This window comes from Rattus rattus, chromosome 10 (genome assembly GCF_011064425.1).
Source record: "Rattus rattus isolate New Zealand chromosome 10, Rrattus_CSIRO_v1, whole genome shotgun sequence".
NCBI classification, from domain to species: domain Eukaryota; kingdom Metazoa; phylum Chordata; class Mammalia; order Rodentia; family Muridae; genus Rattus; species Rattus rattus.
Window position 1 is genome coordinate 34,050,633 of NC_046163.1, and position 21,223 is coordinate 34,071,855.

General features: G+C 42.7%; 1 protein-coding gene across 8 annotated transcripts in view; it reads right to left on the minus strand.

Moving 5' to 3' along the window:
- Window positions 1-21,223, minus strand: part of Cacna1e (calcium voltage-gated channel subunit alpha1 E) — a 304,265-nt gene that overhangs the window by 208,409 nt on the left and 74,633 nt on the right. For all 8 annotated transcript variants that reach the window (XM_032914636.1, XM_032914632.1, XM_032914633.1 and 5 more), the window contains 3 exons: window positions 10,296-10,399; window positions 9,333-9,485; window positions 8,056-8,237 (listed from right to left, as the gene is read on the minus strand). In XM_032914636.1, coding sequence (XP_032770527.1) covers window positions 8,056-8,237; window positions 9,333-9,485; window positions 10,296-10,399 — 439 coding nt within the window. The remainder of the gene's footprint in view (window positions 1-8,055; window positions 8,238-9,332; window positions 9,486-10,295; window positions 10,400-21,223) is intronic.

Below are 21,223 nucleotides of genomic sequence, written 5' to 3' on the forward strand. Positions count from 1 at the left end.
TACTCACTTCCTTTATGGTCTCATAACTTCAACTACCATCCCATACGCTGAAAACCTCCCAAAGGACAGGCCCTGAATGAACTTCCATGCTGAAGAAGCCATTTATTCAACGCCATAGCCTTGTTACCACATCAAATAAGCATAGCAAATTTAACACGACCAAACTCGGTTCTTAATCCTTACTCAAACTATTAACTATCCCAAGTGACAACTCCAGCGCTCTGCTCTCTCTCACTCTTGTAACTGGCCAACCACACATCCAGCACCATCCACCATTTACCTCTTACAGTGTTGCCTCCCCGAGGGTACTTACCCATCTCGGGGTCCTTGCAATGCTACCCCAGCTATGTGGGACATAAAAAACTAAGAAAGAAAACCACTTAGCTCATTCCTTTACCAGCCTCAAGACTTTGCTCAGAAGTCATCTTCTCAGAAGGATCCTGCTTCATCTAAAAGTGAAGACACCTGTACCGGTTCCCCCACTTAAATTTTTCTCCACAACATCTATCTTTATCTGATATATTCCATATGTTTGCTATTTATTTCAAACTTATTTCCTTAAAATGGAAAGTTCACAAGTGTAGGGGCTCTGCTGTATCACCAATATCTACAATAGTCCTGGCATATAACAAATGCACAATAAATTAATAGTAAGTTAATGTCTATAAATACCTATGAGAGTAGACAGAAGAGAGAAAAACATTTACCGTGAGTTCTAGAAACGATATGTCTTAATCTCCTTTTCCCTCCTCCAAGAACTTGGAAATATTATGTGCTGCCAGGTACTTGGGAGCAATGAGGGGGGAAGTCATAGCTCCTTGCTAGGCACACCTTACCTTGTAGCACTCATAGGAAAGGGTGCAGACTCGCTTGCAAGATGCACCTATCAATCTCTCCCTTAATCAGATGAGTCACAGGTGAGCACACACAGGCATCAGAATCTAAGTTTCACCTGTATGACAGGCTCTTGCACAGACACAGAGAGGTGAAGATGGCAGACGGGGATGTGAAGAAAAACTGTCAATTCCAGAGCAAGTGGGAGACTAACTAGAAGTGGTCCCAGATGTTAGCAAGCCGATCCTAGGTCAGCTGCGAGATCAGATGGGTACCTCATTATTCTAGCTCCGTGAGAAGATCAGCGTTCCTGCCATTCATCTGTCAAACGAGCTTTGACAGATGTCCTCCTGTCATCAAAGCATGTGGGAGGAAGCAGTGCAGGATGGATGACTGAAGCAAAGATTAGACATGTTCCCTAGTCTCTCATCCTTCAACCTGTGGTGTCTTCTGTACATATCAAAACAGCAGAATTACTTCAAAAAGAAAATGGTATTTTTTTTCCACTAGTGCTGGGATATGGTGGAATTCTTTCAACATGCTTGTGTATCACACACCTGAGCAAAAATCTCATGAGGCAAATAGTAAACACACGTTAACAAATTTAACAAGCATTAACTGTATAGCTAGAAGGCAGGCTAGAAAAAGAGAGCCACCTGCATAAACCAAAGGCTTTCTGGGTAGTGGAGAAGGCTCCTAGGAAGCACCCAGACTCTAAGCTGACTCTTTTGCCAAAAAGCCTGTGAAACCTTCAAAGACATTTTCCACCACAGTGGCTGGGAGACAGGCAAACTATACATCCGGGAAAACAGCACAACTCCAGGAATTTCCACATTCACTGTATCGATAACAAGTGAGAAAAGAAATAACTCCAGCTACAGACATACAAGACAGACAGACAGACAGAAAGCCTGGACATTAATAGCAGAGACCTGAACAACTGCAGATAGGGACCTGAGAAATTTGGCAATAAGAATATTAGTTCTAAAAAACATGAAAACAGCTGACAAAAATCAGCGGGCAGCATAAAACAAGAATAACAAAAGTGAGGGAAACTCAGGTCGGAACAGGAAAGCACTGATTCTCTTGGCTACCTCTGGTCTCCATGAAGAGGATTAAAGGTTTAATATTCAAGCCAAAGAAACATTTGCTGAGTGAACTGCACTGATTACGGAAAGGACTTGCTGCCATGAAAAGGAACACCTATCAGGTTTGGGGTAAATAAAATTAATTAAATTAGTAAGTGCCAGGGAGAGTTTGTGAGTTGAGAAGACCTTTGGGAGCTGTAGTCCAAACAGGTAGACGCAGCCAGTAGAATTGAGCTGTTTTGTATTCTTTCTACCACAGGAGGAAGGGAAGCCAAGATTACAGCTGGAATTTGACCAAGAAGAGTTGAAATTTTGATTTCAAAGTAAGCCTGAAGAATGCCCTGACAATGGGACCCTGACTAATTCCCTTACAGTGTGTAAATGAGAATTCCCTTACAGTATAAAATGATAATGAGAGAAGCCACACACAAGTGAATCTAAGAGTAGTCAACGGTAGAGTGATTTAAGTCACCAAAGGCACTTATGAAGACTGTATAGCAAAAAGGGGGAAAAAAAAACCTTTGCATTTGTCCTAGTTGGCTTTTTAAAACATTTTTTATTAGATAATATTTCTTTACTTAATTTCAAATGTTATTCCCCTTCCAGGTTTCCTGTCCATAAGATCCCATCCCCTCCCCTGCCCCTCCCCCTCCCCCATACGGGTATTCCCCCCATACATCCCGTTTACTGCCCCCTCATATTATCCTGCACTGGGGGTTCAACCTTGGCAGGACCAAGGGCTTCCCCTTCCATTGGTGACCCAATGAGGCTATTCTCTGCTACATATGCAGTTGGAGCCCTGGGTCAGTCCATGTATAGTCTTTCGGTAGTGGTTTAGTCCCTGGAAGCTCTGGTTGGTTGACATTGTTGTTTTTATGGGGCTGCAAGCTCCTTCAACTCTTTCAATACTTCCTCTAATTCCCCCCCAAGAGGGTCCTGTTCTTAGTTCAGTGGTTTGCTGCTAGCATTGACCTCTGTAATGGTCATGCTCTGGATGTGTCTCTCAGGAGAGATCTATTTCCGGTCCCTTTCAGCTTGCATTTTTCAGCTTCACCAATTTTATTTGGTTTTGGTGGCTATATATATATGGGCCACGTGTGGGGCAGGCTCTGAATGGCTGTTACTTGAGTTGCTGCTCTAAACTTTGCTTCTATATCCCCTCCTATGGATATTTTCCCCCTCTTAAGAAGGAGTGGGAGTAACCACATTTTGGTCATCCTTTTTCTTCCTGTGGTCTGTGGATTGCATCTTGGGTAATTCGAGCTAGTTGGCTTTAACCATCAACTTGACACAGCCCAGAATCATTTGAGATAGGAATCTCAACTGAAGGATTGCTTAGATCAGGTTAGCCTGTAGACATATCTGTGGGGGATTCTCTTAATTACCAATTACTATATGAGGGCCAAGTCCACAATGGGCAGCGCCATTCTCTGGGTAGTTAGTCCTCTGCTAAATAAGAAAGCTACCCAAGCTTAGGTCTGTAGTTAAGCCAACAAGTGGTTTCTACTTCAGGTTCCTGGTTGAGTTTACTTACTATCCCAACCTCTCTCAACAACAGACTGTGACCTAGAAGTATGAGACAAATAAATCCTTTCCCTAAGTGACATGATTTTTCTTATGTTTGTCACAGCAATAGAGAGAAAAGTAGGACATTTTAGGGGAAAAAAGTGGTTAAAATGAGTCCTCATGCCTAAGAGTTTCCTCCCCCCTTTTTTTGTAGTATATAATAGCCATGACTAAGACTTTCTTTCTTTCTAGTCTGAGTGGCCAATTAGTCTTGCATACTTGTTGTATCATTGAAAAGAAAGGACAACAGAGTGGTAGAGAGTAGCTTCCTTCTCTTTATGCTCTGCCTGATGAAACGTATCTGTTAGATAAACTGGACCATCACAGAATGAGAAGTGGCAGGTTGTTATGATGGCCCTTCTTGGTTGTCAACTTGGCTACACACAGAATTAACTAAAACCCAAACAGCCGGGTATACCTGTGAGGGATCTTTCTTAATTAAATCATTTGATGCAGGAAGATCCACCTTTAATCCAGATCTTTTGAGGTAGGAAGAGCCACACTTTCTGGTGGCAGCATACCTAAAGGACATAGAAGAAGAAAAGTTTTGCTCTTTGGCTGCTTACCCAAGCTCTTGCTGGCAAGTCCATTCCTTCACTGACACTAAAGCCTACTTCTTCGGCATTCCAGAGTGTATTGACAACCAGCTGAGACATTCAGCCTGGTGGACTGAACAACTATTGGATTCTTGCTCTTTCACTGGTAGACAGCCTTTGTTGGATTAGCAGGACCACAGCCTATAAGCCATTCTAATAAACCCCTTCATAAATATTCATCCCATCAGTTCTGGTCGAGAACCTTGACTAATACAGAAGGGAAATCATCTTAATGTCTGCGCTTTACTGGAGGTAGTAATCCCTGTGTAAAATATCAAGACATTGCATACTTGCATTTGTGATAGTAAGTTGATTTGTTGTTCATAGTTAAATCCATGCTTTCTAGATATCATGTTTGTGCAGATACATTTTGTCACCACAGAGTCTAAACTTAAATCACATGAAAAAGAAATCTTGATGGAGGAAGGGGATCAAAACACTCACAAAACAAGCAAAACTCAAAAGATCCACAAATCCCCTCCCTAAACTTAAAAGCTCATTAACAACTGCTAGGGAGCGGACACTGTCTCACCCACCATGCTGTCTCTAAGTTGGCCAGGGAGCTTCAAGTATGCAGCATCCACGAAATGTCACCCATGCAGGAGTGTGATTTTCAGTGGCATAGCTGCCTTGAGTAACCCACACTCTTAAGTTTAACTCCTCACTCACCTACCAGAATAATCCACAATAAACCCCAAAAAGATCATTGGTTTTCCAAGATTTAAAAAACAAACAAACAAACAAACTCTGCCAATTTTCTAGGTGCTTGTCTGCATGTGGCACTAACCATGGGACTGTAAGGGAGAACAAACACACAGAAAGAACTGGCGGGTATGTTTGTCCACACCATTTCAGCTGTTATTTTCTCCCCTTCCCCCAATTCTTTTTTCTTCCAAAGATGAATAGATTTTAAAGATGTTAAATTTCAACAAATAGAAAGCCTTTATGAAGTGATTTTCTCATAGTCATCCTTATTTCCAGTGGTTCAAAGAGTCAGCTTACGGAGCATGTCTCTGCAGTGACAGGAGGCTTAAGTCAGCAAGATGTGCCCAGCTCCACTACACAGCCCTGATTGGGTCTTGCTTCAATTAGGTTCTTACCGGACTAAGACCAGTGTTGATGGCTCTCTAGAAGAATCCAGACTTTGTCTTTGTTCCACTCACTGAAAATTGAGTGCCATTTTTATTTGATTTCTCCTGGCAAGAGGCAAGTATCCATCTCAGTATGACTGTCACCTTTGCCAGTGATGCCTAGCCCCATACCCCATGCCACTGATTTTTTTTCAAAGTACACAAGAGTTTTTTCTGCCTATTTGTGGCCAGACATTTTGGAAGAACCAACCTTATTACTCAACCAGTTCCCCTATGCCTGGATCCAACCATCAAGGCCAGCAGGAGGCTTCAGTTCAATGACTAACAGGCTGGACTTCAGAGAGAGGTGAGTCTGTGGCCCTAGGAACTGCTGTGATGAAAGGTTTCAGAGGATCTGTCATTGACCTCTTTTCCTCCCTGCTTGCTTCATGGAGCAAAACTACCGGGAAGATCTAGATCGCTGTTGCTTTGTGTAGCCTCTACTGCCACAACTGACAGATAACTGGAGAGATGGGAATTTGAAGAGAGAACCACGCCAGCAGGGATCATGTCCCTTCCCTGCCCCCCTGCCTCAACTGCCGTCTTTCTAGTGTTTCTGCATAGAACTTGATACAGAATATCTACAAAGTCAATAGTTGTAGAAACAAACAGTGAATCAACAAATGAATTAATGATGCAGGAGGGATGAACGGCTCATCTGTTTCATTCTTGCACATCTCAGTACCAGCTGATCTCTGGTCAGGGGAATGGCAGATCACAGCTATATCCTCAAATGCAACACTTCTCCTTTTAGGCTTTCCATGCATTTATCACATCACTTAGGTGAGTCTACACATCTAATTGAAGTTCATCACTTTCAAAGCCCCACAAGTGACACCAGCCACTGCAGGGCCAGTGCTATGATTTCCTGAGGCTCCTGGCTCGTCTTGGTGACATTGCCTCAAGACAACCTTCACATCTCAAATAGGAAGTGACCGTGCTCACCATGCTTGCCTCCCTCCTCCTCCTTGCTGCCTCCCATAGCTAATAAGAACTCTAGAGTGTCATCGGGGGTTCTGCATCACAGTACCCTAGGCTTGCCGAGCATCGCCTGGTTTGAGAAACCTCTGGAACTTTAGCACAACAGCCTGAAACTCTTTCCTGCTAAATTTCTCAGTTCTACCTCACTCATCCTGTATGGGAATAAATCCCAAACTAGTTTAGTCATTTCCTGGCATATGTAAAACATAGATGTCTGGACCTTCCATGGATTCCAAAATCTGAGGTTTCTCAAGTCCCATACATGGCACAGTATTTGCATAATAACTGTATCCAACTTCCCATTGCTTTAAATCACCTATCAATCTAGTACCTATCAATTTTTAAATCACTATTGCCCAGTACAATGCAAATGCCATAGAAGTCGTTGTCTTGTAAAGTCAGGAGTTAGTGACAAAGATAAAATTGACTTCAGAAGTTTAGTATAGGTACTGCCACACTAGACCTAATCACTTACCAACAATAACATAACAAGCTGTAGAATATTTTGCATCCATATCTGATAGCAGCCATAGATTGGGATCTAAGGGGCCTGACTGCAATGGTCAGTCAGTTCCTAAGTACCCACGTGTATAGGCCTCATATAATCCTTGTTCTCTGGGCATCAGGTTTGGCTGAGTCTCTTCCTAAGACATGGCTTTTCCTCCTTTCCCTTACCGTCTCAAAGGCTGCTTTCTTTGTAAGTCACACTGCACCCACTTAATTAATTTTGTACAGATGGGATCAGATTTAAAAAAACAAGAGAAGGAGAAGAACAGAAGAAAATGGTGGGTGCCTTGAGATAAAGGCAGGTAAAAGGAATGTGCGTAAGTTGGATCATGACTTCAAATGAAGGCAAAGACACAGAGGATACAATCCTTCCCAAGCATCTTCCCAAGTTGCTCTACTCACTCTGCCCCTTACATTCCATGTACATCAAAAAAAAAAAAAATCCCTCACCTAATGCTCATGATTGAACTTGGACTCTATACCATGCCTTGGGAGACTTACTAAAACCAGACTCTGGAAGACAGAAGAGACATCATGGTCACTTTGTCTAACTTCTGTCTCCTTGCTGGAATGTCTAGCATCCCTGTCATGTGGCTGGTCAGCTTTGTCTCATATATCAACTCAGTCAAGCCTGACCATGTGAATCACCAAGGGTTCCATTGAAAGCACAGCTCACCAATTATACACAGCTACCCAAAGCCAGAATCTCCGGGGCAGGAGCCTAGGAACTTGAATTTTCAGAGAGCATTTTAATGAGTCTCACAATTAAACATGCTTTCTCTGGGCATGTAATGCAGTAGTTCTTGACAGTGGCTGCATATTAAAATCAGCTAGGAAGCTTGAAAAAAAATGTCAATGACAGGCCTTTACCTCCACACATTCCTACTTAATTGGCCTGGAGTGAAGCCCAGGCAGTATAATTTTTAAAGCTCCCAGCTGACTCTAATGGGCCGCTGGGGTTGAAAACTACTATAACAGCTTTCCAATCTGATGGTGAGTCTTTTGGGGACAGTAACTGAGACCTTTACACCTATTGGAACACCTCACTATGTCCTACTAACAAGTGGATCCAAAACTTTTCACAACAACGCAATCTGATTTAACTTGCTCTCTCACCCATTGGCAGAATGACGGGCTATGATCTACCAATTGCAATAAGACACTTACATATTTCAACTCAGCAAAAATCCGAAAAGGGTGGGAGGGTGGGAGTGTGACCTGCTAGGCCCTTCTAAGTTCTAAAGTTCAATATGGACAACACCAACTTTTCTGCAGCCTTTTCTGTCTCAGAAGAACCAAAACAGCACCAGAATTCCACCCCATCCCCCACACCACGTCCACCAGCTCACTCACATTGTACAGCACAGTGGTCCACCCTTCCATAGTGATGCATTGGAAGACAGTCAGCACAGCAAAAAGGATGTTGTCAAACTGGGTGATCCCGTCATTGGGGCCGATCCAGTCCTTACATTCATAACCAGCCGGGCAGCCCTGTACACCACACGGGTGAGGAGGATCAAATCCCTCTAGAATACCTGCAGAAATATTGGAAGAGTGGGAGACAAACCACACCGTACTTAGCATGAACTGGAAATGATCCTAAGAAGCCATAAGAAAGCAATTCTCCTGTGATAGACAGAAGCTTGCCCATCTTGCCTCAGACCCTCTCCCACCTTGGGCTCTCTGCACACCTCAGTTTATATCCATGTGCAGCTCAAAATGCTTCTAAAGAACTCTCTATCTTCTTCAGACCTGAGCCTCTACTCTGGCCTGCAGTGCCACAGAAATTCCTAGGACTGGTTCACACAGAAGATGCTGAGGTAATGATAAAATCTTATTGATTTTCCAAACCCCAGGAATCAGGATGAACCTTGGTTCTCCCTGGGTTTCTCAGAGACAGTTGTAAACAATTGGTTGCTTTATTTTCTTAACTCTTTAAGACATACATATTTTTATTTTAAACTAAGGGTAAAACAAAAAAAAGTCATTTGGAAATTCTTTTCATAAAAATACGGTACTTGTTTAGGACTCTTGAACTTGTCCTTTATTCCTCCTAACTTCCTCCCTGAATTTCATCCTAGAGTATACTACTTAGCTTGTGAAGAACAAATAAGACACAAATATATGGGAATTGGGGTTTTGTGTATCCCACAATTTCCAAGGCACAATGGATGAGCCAACCTAACACCCCCTCAGTTCTCTCACAGATGTGAGGCATAGCACAAAAGGGAGCTCTCTTTGCAGCTCCACCAGGACACCCATGTGACTCTGGTCTCCAGGATCCCACTGGTCTGTGAGTCAAAGATCCATTCTGCACACTATTGATTCGGACTGATGGCTTTTAGCATGTACTCTAAAAGCCTTCTATCATGGATAGAGGATCTGAAACCACCCATTTGAACCGCCCCCCCCAAGTGTATACAAAACTATATACATGTTTTGCAATATAACTTTCAAGTAGATCTTTAAGCTGGTTATACCTCTAAAAGCCACAGACTAGGAAGTTTCTGACTAGTCCTAGAGTTGAGATAGAGTATGCTTTTTCCAGCAAAGCTCCGAATGCCTTGAACTTATGTTTCTGACCAAAGGGAAGCATTGGAAGGGCAGAAGACAGGAAACCAGGACCTTACCTGAATTGTTCATGAAGCATGCTCGATGCAACTTGCCACTGTAGAACTCCAAGCCAATGATGGCAAACATGAGGATGGCAAAGAAGAGCAGAAGGCCAATCTGCAGAAGAGGCACCATGGCCTTCATGATGGACTTCAGCACGATCTGCAGGCCTAGCGAGAGAGGAGAGAGTGAAGCAGAGACCGCCTTCACTGCCTCCTGACAAGGTTTACCCTCTCCTACTCTTCCATCAAAAACGAATCATGAATCCTGAGATGATAGGTGTTATAAAGAGATAACCAAGACAAGTCAAACTAAGACTGCCGTCATCTAGGTCCCTTCTCCTGTGCTTCCTTCTCACCACTTCCTGACCTACATTTAACACTCCTTTTCTTCCATGATAACATGTAGATTCCTTTTACAGATTCAATTCATCAGACCGTGTTTCATACTCAGTCTAAAGTCCCTGCTACTGTACAAATCCTACAAAACAGGGGCAAAGTTGACATCTCCCATTACTCTTTCTCAGATCCGGCCCTCCGCCCACTGGGAGAGGAGCACAGTACTGATTAACAAATCAATAACCTCTAACAACACATAGAATTTTTAACTTTAGGCAACTTCCAACAGCTTCCTATTGCAGCAGATAGCCCTATACACACGTAATGATTACAATTATATTAGAATGTATAGGGAAAATGAATGAAAAACTACATCCAATTAGCATTTATTTTAGAGTGATACGATAGGAACGGTCTTCGTTTACTTTTCCTTTATTTTCCTTTCCTGCTTTTTAATCTTCCACTAGTATTTAAATATGAAAAAATGTTAAATTTAGAAGCACAATGCTATGTCCAATTGCTGCACGTCAGTCCAGGAGCTTCCTTCCAGGAAGAACTCTTTCCCCTCTACCGGACATTGTCTTACACCCTGGATCCAATAAAGGATACTAGCCAATCAGAAAGAAGACAATAGGTGCTCACTAGGTATTCCTGACACGAGCTTTAAGGGCCTCAGGACACGCACAGCCCGGAGGGTCCGCAGGTCCACGTGGGTGTTGAAATGGGTTCCTGCAGTGGCCAGGATGCTGTGGATAGAGACACAAAAGAGTCAAGGTTATCACAGCCTGTCTGTCCCCTCCTGTTTCATGCAGAGTTTGGGCTATAGCAGCCTCTGCCTGGAAAGTACACAAAGCTAGTGCCAGCTGTATGTGGGCGCACCTGAGCCTGAGTGAATCACCAGTGGCGTTAAGTGGAATTAAATATAGCCATCTGGGTTTCACTTTGCAAAGGAAAAGTTACCATCATACTGGAGTCCCAGTCCCAGATCATGAGCAGAGCACATGGGCTCCAACATAAGACCCACACCTGAACCAAACCTGGTCCCTCACTTTCTTCTCAGCCCCTTCCTTTCCTGCTACCAGGCCCTTATGGTTTTTATTACCGAGTTGCATATTCTTATCTCCTCTTCTCTTTAAGGAATTTGTCTGGATTAACTTCAGTGAAGAAGTAACTTACTCTTTTCCTCCTTGACACTCAGAATTCTTACCAAATTAATAAATTATACTGACATTCGTAACTGGGAGCTATGTCCATGGTCATTATACATTATTAATATGTTTTCTAATTGCCTCCAAACCAGTCTTTGGCCTGGAATGACTTTCATCTTCCCACCTTCTGGAGTCACACCCTCAAACACATGTACTCACATCTACACGTGATGCAGGAGAATACTATTAGATTGTGTTAGCAAGTATTAAGGAGATGATGCATGGCATAGAACCTACGGACAATGCAGATACTTTTGGGGACAAAGGGACATATGGATTTGTGATTGGCAAAGCAGAAGACAAAGTGTTAGACAAGCTAGGTTTAAGTCCTGGCCCAAAAAAGTATCCACTTGATACAAATCTCTCAATCTCTAGTGCTTTGTTTTTTGCTTTTTGGTTTTTTGTTTGTTTGTTTGTTTTGTTTTGTTTTTTCGTCTATAAAGTAGAGAAGGACAATGCCCTCATTTTAGATATAAAATTACACTGTGTGAAAGGTGAGGAATGTCCTGGGTCAGGCATGGTGATGCATGCCTATAATGACTGCACTTATAAAGCTGAGCCAAGAGAATTGCAAGTTCAAGACCAGAATAGGCTACTCGGTGAGATACTGTCTCAAAAAAACAACAACAAAAAAAATGGTATAGTATAAAGTGCATAATTGACATTGTTTCTGACACAAAGATCAATAATATTGATTTAAATTTTGCTAGCTTATACTTTGTTTTGTGAGATAATACTTTTTATCCCTTATGGCCTCTCCAAGATTAGCCCCAGTTCAGAAGCATTGGGAAATGAGTCATCTGGAAAATGTTACAGTAGCAAGAATGGCCGATTGAACTATTCTTTGGGCCACCTCTCAGAAGGATTTCAGATGTAGGCAAAGTGAACCATATGAAAGGCCCATGGCTCTAGGAAACAGATGCAAGGTTAATAGGTACTGGGGATGCCGATCCAGGGTGACCTCATCACAGAGACGGCTGTGAGCTCACAGTCTTGGCACCTGACAAGCTGCCTCAGTGTAGAAGAACACTCCCAACGTTAGCAGTATCCAAACACTTAATGCTGCACAGCTCGTGTTAGGACACAGAGCGGATGCTCACCCTGGACCACACTATTGGAACGGGTGGTGGAGACTTACTTTCATCTTTAGGATCTTATACTTTAGACTGGAGGAGATGGCTCAGTATGTGAAATACTTGCACTACCATTCCCCAGGACTCACGTTAAAAAGTCAGGCATGGTAAAGCATACCTGTGAGCCCAGCAACTATGAGATGGGAGGTAGATAGTAGGTGGGCCCTGAAAGTGCAGGGTCAGCCAGCCTGTCTCAAATAGAGAGCAGAACACGCCCTGGGACCAATACATGGAGGTTATCTTCTGACTTCCACACACAAGCACTGTGAAAGCTTCTGCTTGTACCCACACACAGGAACAAGACACACACACACACACACACTCACACACACACACACACACACACACACACTCACACACCACATACATGAATAAAAAAGTATCATGTAATCCTGTGTTCATACAATCACAAATAATAAACACACCACTCCTACTCTCATAAAGCACTTGTCATAGGCGAGCTTTCTAAGTGTCCTCCATCTTTCCTGCTCCCAACCCCCACCACATTTTAGCTTACAAAGTTAAAGGAGGCCACTGGGAAGGGGATGGCGTAACTTCTAAAGAGGAAAAAGAACTAAGACAAATGTAGAAAATAGAACTGAAAAACTATGACGGAAATAGACAAAAGAGAAGAGAAAGAGAAGAAACTTCAAGGATATGCAAAGGGATAGAGACTGAGGGAAAACAAGTCCATTGTTCTGCTCCCCCCTTGAACAAAGGCTGGCCCTCCTGTGCTGCCCATGTGCTAGACTCTCCTTCACCATGTCTCACAAACACAGTGTGGGGGATTCTGCTCTGTTCACAAACTAGAGCTCTGTTTCCTAGGATACCCAGGTACTCAGATGTTCTTTCACATCACACAAAGAGCTGCTGGAAGTGAAAATTTCCTTCCCCAGGCCCGGGTATGACAGGTATGCTTTGGAACATGGAGGCAGAGGCAGAAGACGATGTTAAAAGAGAGCAAAGGTACACAATGAAAATGTGGTAGGAAGACAGAAGAACGAAACGCTAAGAGACGTAGGAAAAAAATGCGGAGATTCAGGGGAAGAAGGAAAATAAGAAATAAAAGCTAATGGAGAAGCAAGTGTCAGGGAAGCGTGCAGGTAAGCTCCTGTCAGAAAGGGTACAAAGGAAAAGCTAACATGAAAGATGGAGGGATTTGTTATTTATCGCAGGGGCTCGCACAGCCAGCCATAAGACATGCTCACAATCCCACCATCAAGTGTTCTCTTGACTGAATCCATCTCGCTCTCCTAACAACCCAGCAGGACCTCACACAGCCCATGTCCTCAAGCTTTTTGGCTCCTTAGAAATTTCTTTTTTCCTTTCAGTACAGGAAGATAGATGATCAACACAGCTTTTAAAACAAACTGGCTGCTTCTTAATTTCTATTGTTCACAGAGTCCTCAAGGACAGGAGCTATAACTTGGCTCCCCTGACCACGTGCTAAGTAAGATCAGAAGCAATGGGATTCACAGAGGGCAAAGTGAATGGAGGAATGGGGCCCTGCTCTGGGGTCCCAAGAAACCCTGTTCCCATGTCCATCAATACATCACCACATCATAGAGGAGTTTGACATTCTCATCCACCACTCTCCAGCCCTGAGCCACCTAATAGTCATCTGTACCCCCAGTGAAGTCTACTTCAGAATCACCTCAAACCTATTCTCACAGTTACTAAATAGATGCTTGATGATTTGAACCTGATCGTCACTGACAAAAACACAATGAATTTGCACAGATCAATAACTGATAGAGGCCATAGATATCCTAGAACTTCCTGATGAGAAAATTAGAAAAGCAAAACTGGGATACTACTCAAGACGTAAGTATGTTGGAGCCTATAGGAGTGCACCAGAAATCCATCTTCCAACATCTAAAGTCTGATGAGGACCTTGTAATAGTCCTAAGACTACGCACTCAAGAAGGACTCCACATGACAGGATGCCCTCCATAGGAATGATAGAGGGAGGGAGCGAGAAGGAGATGAAGATACAAAGGCTAGAAGCTTCCTCCCCAGTAAAAACCAAGTGTTGGTGGATATATAACTCAGCAAAGCTCTACCAAGTCTGGTGCAGGAAGACAGCAAGGGAGAGAAGAAGGAAATGGCTCTCAACACTCCGTCCAGTGGAAGCAGTCACATAGGAGAATATGGACTTATGACAGATGTTTAGGAAACACTGGAGTGGCAAACACTGAATACTTACCATCTGCAAGCATTTTCAACTGTTATATGATTAAATCATTAAAAAAAATCACCTGACGAGACAGTTGTCTACACTTCACTTCTGTGAGGAAACTAGGCTTAGAAAAAGTTAAATGGTTTAAAGAAAGCCATTTCTCTTTCCTCGTCCTGTTGTGCATTGATGCTGTGTGATGTTGACCTAGCACTCGCTGCTTAGCAGCACGATTCCAGTGTGTTGGGCAGTTTCACCATGTTCTGTCTCTGAACGCATTAATGAATTTGAGTCCTTTCATCCAAGGCCACAAGCCACCAAGTGAGTTGCCACTGGTCCCTTTCAGCATCATCAGAATCTTCTCTGTACCTTTCTCCATGACTGTAAGATTGCCTTAATGGCAGGTAGTGTCTGCTGCAGTATTTGCACACAGAAACTTGGACACACACACACACACACACACACACACACACACACACACACACACACACACACACATCACAAAATCAGAAGAAGGCCACCGAGGATAAATTCAGTCCGAGTTAATAAAAGCCTAAGCTCTCTGCTGTCCCAAGAGCTATGTGTATATATGCTTCAAGAGCAGAGGCTCTGTTTTTCCGTTTACTTTTCCCTTGTCAGCATTGAAAGGATGGAAAGTTCTGTACAGAGGAGTACTTGATTCCTCCTATCTTCCCTAGCAGAGGGCAGAGGACCAGAAATACACACAGCATGTAGCACACACAGTCCAGCCTAGTGACTGCTTCGGTCTGGCTGTTGCAGCTCAGCCTCTAATACTTTTGCTTTCAATTGTCAGCGGCTGAGGTGAGGACTGGAGGCCGATGTGATCCTGATGATGTGACAGAAGTCTTCCTAGTCATGGCAACTATAGAGGCACTGAGGAAACGAGGCTGCAAGAGACGCCCTGGACAATTAGAACTTAACCGTCTCTCCCAGGTCAGTCGCCCACAGGTCTTCATTGCTTGGTTCCTTTTGACCTCAGGGCATTTTCTTAGCCTTCGTGTCAATCCAGGTCAATAGTCTCCTTTCACAGACATCATCTGCTGTTCACTTCCATGTCTGAAAATACCCCGCAGCAGTGGGCTTATGTTTAGAATTGTCAGATAAAATATAGGTTGCTCGGTGAAATTTGAGTTTCGCTTAAAGAACAGAAATAGTTTTTAGTACAACTAAGTAAGTTTGGTGCAGTTTTTTAAATAATGTGTGGGATATTCATTATCTATCTAAAATCTGGCATTTAAATTAAACAGTGCTGGGGTGTGAATGTGAAATGCCCCCTCCCCCATCGACTCATGTGTTCGAACACCTGGTCCCCAGCTGGTGGCATTGTTTAGGGCTGGTATAGAAACTTCAGGAGGGAGAGCATCATTGGAGGAAGTGGGTCACTGGAGGCAGAGTTTGGGGTTTCATAGCCTGCTCCTGCTCTCTATCATCTGCCTATTTCCTGATGACAGATATAATGTGACCATATGTCTTAAGTTTCTGCCGCCATATCTTCCCCACCATGATGACCTGTATTCCTTCTTAAAATACAAGGTGAAATAAACCTTTTTTCCTAAGCTACTCCTTGTTAGGTACTGAGTCACGGTAATCAGAGAAGGAACTATACAACTGAGCAGCCTACATTTCTATTTGCCAAGTCTAGGTATTACACTCAGGTGGTGCTGAAGCTTGGATCTGGAATTTTTTCAAGGCCTGTGTGTTAAAAGGCTTGACCCCTATCTCATAGAAATACTAGGCAGAGGTACTGGGAGATCTGAGGCTACTTATAGTGTGTCTTCAAAGGGGATTGTAGAACCTGGGGTCTCTTTACTATTTTACTTATTCACCATCTTGTTCCACCACATGTGTAGGTATGTAGGTATACACACACACACACACACACACACACACACACACACACACACACTTGAGAGCATTACAGTTTCATTCAATGCCCAAAAGTACTGAGCCCGGCTGATCATGACACAATGGGGAGCCAGAAATGACTGCGTAGAGAATTCTGTTGTTAGTTGTTGCCCAACCTTCAGCAAATCTGCAAGTTCTCTTTGGAGAACTGACAGCAGTCAGGGGTTTTTAACATTAGGCCTACCCTTGCCGCCCAAGCTCTAAAAATCACCTGCTTGCTTCTGCCCATATAAACAATAAAGAGCTACTTTCGCTTTTAAAAGGCATGCTGTTCATGAGAGGGTGACTAATATTAGTAAAAATGTGTCAAGTGTTTAACCAGCCCACATTATAAAGAGACCAGAATTCAGGAGGGAATCTAATTCAAGTTGGATGTCCAGCAGAAGTGAGCCATTATCTCACATATTCCATGGTTTGGGTCCATTTAGAAGTATTCTATGATCCAAGATGGACACATTGATCTTTCATTTCTCTTCATTTCTCATAGTGCTGTACCTCCATAAAGGCACCAATTTTTTACCATGCATATTCCTTAAAGTTTGTGTCTTGCATTTGCCTCTTGCTCTCCAGCTTCCTCATACTTGGACCACCTCTTCTTTCCCTTGCCTTCCCTATCATGATAAACAGGATGTTTTAGACCTCATATTCTAGTCCGCATTCCACACTTCTGCCTTGGAAAAGGAGTGAAGCACACACTCTCCAATCAACTTTCAACTCTAATCCCACCACAAGCCTTCAAACTTATATAATTGCCTCTCTGAGATAACAATGTTTTTACGTGTAAAATGGAGACAACACGTTGTTCGGAAGGTTGTGTAATTTAAAAGTTAATGCTTGTAAATTTCTTTGCATAGTACTGACTTACCACATTGCTTCTTGGTCATAACCAATAGCAATAAACTTTAGCTATCTTAAAGGTAAAATACTTTTAGATTATCCCATCACCACCAAACAGGTCCAACATATTTTGAGAACATACCAGGAGGTCACAGAATTAAAAGACTATCAGAAAACAGTCTAAATTTTCTAAAAAATTAAGAAAGCAGGAATCTTGGTACACTAGAGATAGCCAGGTCCTAATCTAGGGAAATGTGAATGCCACCTTCTATGAATAAAACAGCTTTACTTGGAGTTAAATAGCTAGATATGGAGGGATTGTTCTGGAATATAAAATGGTCTGCAAAGACTAGGGTACCCCTAAGAAGACGGCAGAGGAAGACTTGTCTAGGGACAAGATGGCAATGGCAGAACAAAAGCAAGATGCTGTCCATGTTGCTAGTTTTGAAGATGGAGGGAGAACAGGAGGAATATAGCCCCAGAAGTTGCAGAAGATGAAGAAATGGAGTGTCTCCTTAAGCAGCATGACCTGATGAGCACAACCTAGCTGCCCTTGGATAACATTTTAGTGTTTCCGAGGTGAACAAGACTCCTGCAAGAGTGTACACAAAGTGGACTCCCCCAGGGAGATAAGAGGCAAATGAATAAGAAAATAAATAACAATTTTTTTAAACCAGTGTCTTTTACAGCCTGACATACACAGAGCAGCTGATGAGGTGGTATTGCAGATAAGGAAGAGAAAGACCACTATCTGTTTCTGTTTCCTCGTCTATAAAATGAGGTGACCATAAAGACAGGCCTCTCAGGCCCCTTCTGGCCCTGTGACTTGAGTCAAGGAGCACTAGCCTCTGAAGCTTACAACTATTCTCAGAATCCAGACAGCTGCTCAACACTGAACATTCAGCTACTCAGTTCCCAAGCCTGACGGTTGCATTAGACACCCAGGCGTGCTTGGTTCACAGACATCTAATGAACGATAAGTAGTTGGGTTCTTGTAACTGAACTCAGCCAAGCTCCTTTATGGTAGGGGCTGCCTTTCTGCTTCTGTCCTCTAGCAACGCCGTTTCTCTAGCAATAGGAGGAGTGGAGACTAAGAAAAGCCCCAGCTTAAAACTCATGGACATTGAAACAGTCTCTCTGGGGCAGAAAAGCTGGACTCATGCACAAGAGATGTGTCTATATGCCTGTGGCACTTACATAATAATCAGAGATCCAAACGAAGGGCACTTTAACCACACATGTAAATCATCATGATCCATCAAAAATCCATTGAATTACATGTAATGTTATGCTCTTCATTTCCTTTAAATACATTATGGGAATGTGATTTGATTTGGAAATCAATTTCTAGAGAATTTATTTCATTTTATTGTTATACAAAAGAAGAAGAAAAAGAAAGAAGGCCTCGTTTATTAAATTGACACATAGAAACTATTCAAAAGAAAAAAAAATCAACTTGACCAAAATATATTGGAGGAAAGCCAACGAGGCTAAGAATGAGAAAATCATCTGACTGCCCAACTCCCCATCCCTGTAAGTAGCCTTCTTCTCCTCGCCCAACCCTCTAATCCCACTGGCTATGCTGTAGTTCTTTGATGCCATTGGGGTTAGCCCTATCTCAAAGCCCAGCACCCATGCTGTAGTCATCTGAGGCCTACTGAGCACACATGTAGCATTCCCACAGAGGCCAAGATGGAGGCGGTAGCAACCCTCATCACCCTTAGTGTAGCACACAGTTATGGTAAGTTAAAAGGTCAAAGGGGACTTGTGAGTAGGGCAGAGGAAATGAGGAGGGCAGAAATCCTTCAACACAGGAAGAGGCATGCATGTTTAAGATATGAAAACCAGAGCAGTGTGGCTAGAACCTGGTGAGGCAGGGAGAATGGAGATTGATTTTGAAGAACTCAAAAACATCACAGACAAGGAAGACCCCCCATGGGATGTGTTGGTTTGGATGGAGCCTGGCAGAGTATTCCAAGAGCTTTGGCAGTCTTTGTGTGTGTGTGTGTGTGTGTGTGTGTGTGTGTGTGTGTGTGCCTTGTGCTGCTGTGCAAGTGTGTGTGTGTGTGTGTGTGTGTGTGTGTGTGTGTGTGTGTGTGCGTGTGTGTGAGCTTTGGCAGTCTTAAATGTGGCAGTGGTACGTCAGCTAGTCATGAAGCCACTTTGTGTTGAAAAGAATCTTCCTATCTGCGGGTATCTCACTTTCTCTTTAACCCTGGGATTTGTTCTCTGTACCTGCATGAATTCTTTTCTGGTAGGAGGGCTATCTTGTAGTCATGTATGGCACTGGACTCCAAACTTGCTATGGATAGACCTACATCATGCTTAATAAGATGTCTATTGTCATAGGCAGTAATTGATTTAGGAATGGCCAGCTGATAGAACTCGTGCCATGGATTTATAAGGAAGAATAGTCTTCAAGACTTCAACTGACCTGTGTTATAGAACAAAGTAAAAATATAGTACATATATCGGTGATTTCCTTTTCAGACCTTTGGATCACAGCTAAGTAGGAGGTGTATTTACGATAAGAACAGAATTATATAAAATAGTATTTACCCTATATGTGGCAGACTTGCATTTTTCCTCTTCAATACTTCCTTTCTTATGTTTAAAGCTGGTTGCAAACAAGTTCATTTTATGACCCTCTAGTGAAAGGTACCCACAGTAGCCCTAACCACCTCCCCCCACCCTCACCACACACAGACACACAAATTTTTCTAAGGATACTGCTCTGAAAAGGGCAGATGGACCAATGTGAGTGGCTGATTTAACACAACCGTGAACCTCTTGTTGTTTCTCCTAATCAAAAAAAGTTTGTATTAAAGTCTTTACTGCTGTGTTCCAAGAACTAGAAACATAGCAGTACAGAAAGAAACTTCTTCTCCCTTTCTTTCTTCTCTGAAATGAAATATATAGTATAAAAAGACAAAAACAGAAACACACACACACAAAACATCATCGTTGAATGGTATCTGTTTCTGGTTTGTTTTTATGTTATTTGTTTTTTGCTATTTCTTGGTCTGTTCCACAGACAATAAGTTACAGCCAAGAGGGCCTAAAATCTATTGGGAGGATAGGGAGGCAGGAAGGGTCAGGTTGCCCTTTCCATTAAGGAAAGACTATGCCATTTACAAGAGGAACAAGTGCCTCTGACTTTAACAAAAGTGGAAAAAAACATTTATGGAATAGAAAATGTGGTTCCCTGGTTAAATTTAAAAGGAAACATAGTAGGTGATACTAAAATATACCGTTGATATAAAAAAAAAAGAGGAAAGTCCTGGAATAAACCCTTTCCTTTCCTTGCCCATCAAAAGAAAGCTCAACAGTCAAAACCACATCACAAAGAAAGGTTGCGCTGACATCTGGGGACAGCTCACACTTGGTAGCTGACCTTTGCACTGTAGGACATTTAGCAGTATTCCTGGCCTCTAGCCACTAGCTACTGGTAGCAGCCCATTTCCCACCAGCCACAACAAAATATCTCTAGATATTATCAAATGTCTACAGGAAGCAAAGTCACCCCTGGAAGAGGACCACTAAACAAAAAGAACTCCTACCCACAATCCTCATGAGCACAAGAAAATCCTAATAGCTAACCAAAGGCAGTGTGAGTGGCATCTGTTTCTCACAAGGCCCATTGGGGAGGAAACACAAACTCATAGTCCAGCCAATCAGAGAGGTTGCTTGCATAATCCCAGCCCTAAATTTTAACTCTGAAGGACCACTAAGTTTTATGGGGAAAAAATTGTTCCACTACCTTTAAATGCCTTTAAAATGCCCTAAATACATCCTGTGGGGTACTACAAGCTGGACCCATTATGAAAGAGGCATTCTCCAATGCTAGAAAAATACAAAGTATACTTATATTTGCCTAACTTATCATAATGGAAATGGAATCAAGGTCCTACCAATGGTCCTGAGTTCTGTATTCTGGGGGGATAACATATTCACTCAGACCCAGAAATTGAAAATACCAATAGAAGAAGAGAGACCCTAATTGGCATGCAGGTCCCAGAAAGGATGACAAAAGTGAAGGAGAGCTGTCTCATTGCTTCACAGTTCACACAGACATCACCCATATGGGTGCCACAATCCCCATTTCCTACATCTGAGAATTAGTACTCAGAGAAAGAAACTGCTTGGACCATAGGCTACTGCAATAGTAAATGATCAAATTGAGACTCAAATGCACACATTTAGAATCTAACTCTGGGGCTTTTGGTAGCTACAAAAGCTAATGACTAATAGATAGAAACATGCCCCAAAGGTACACATATGTGATAACCG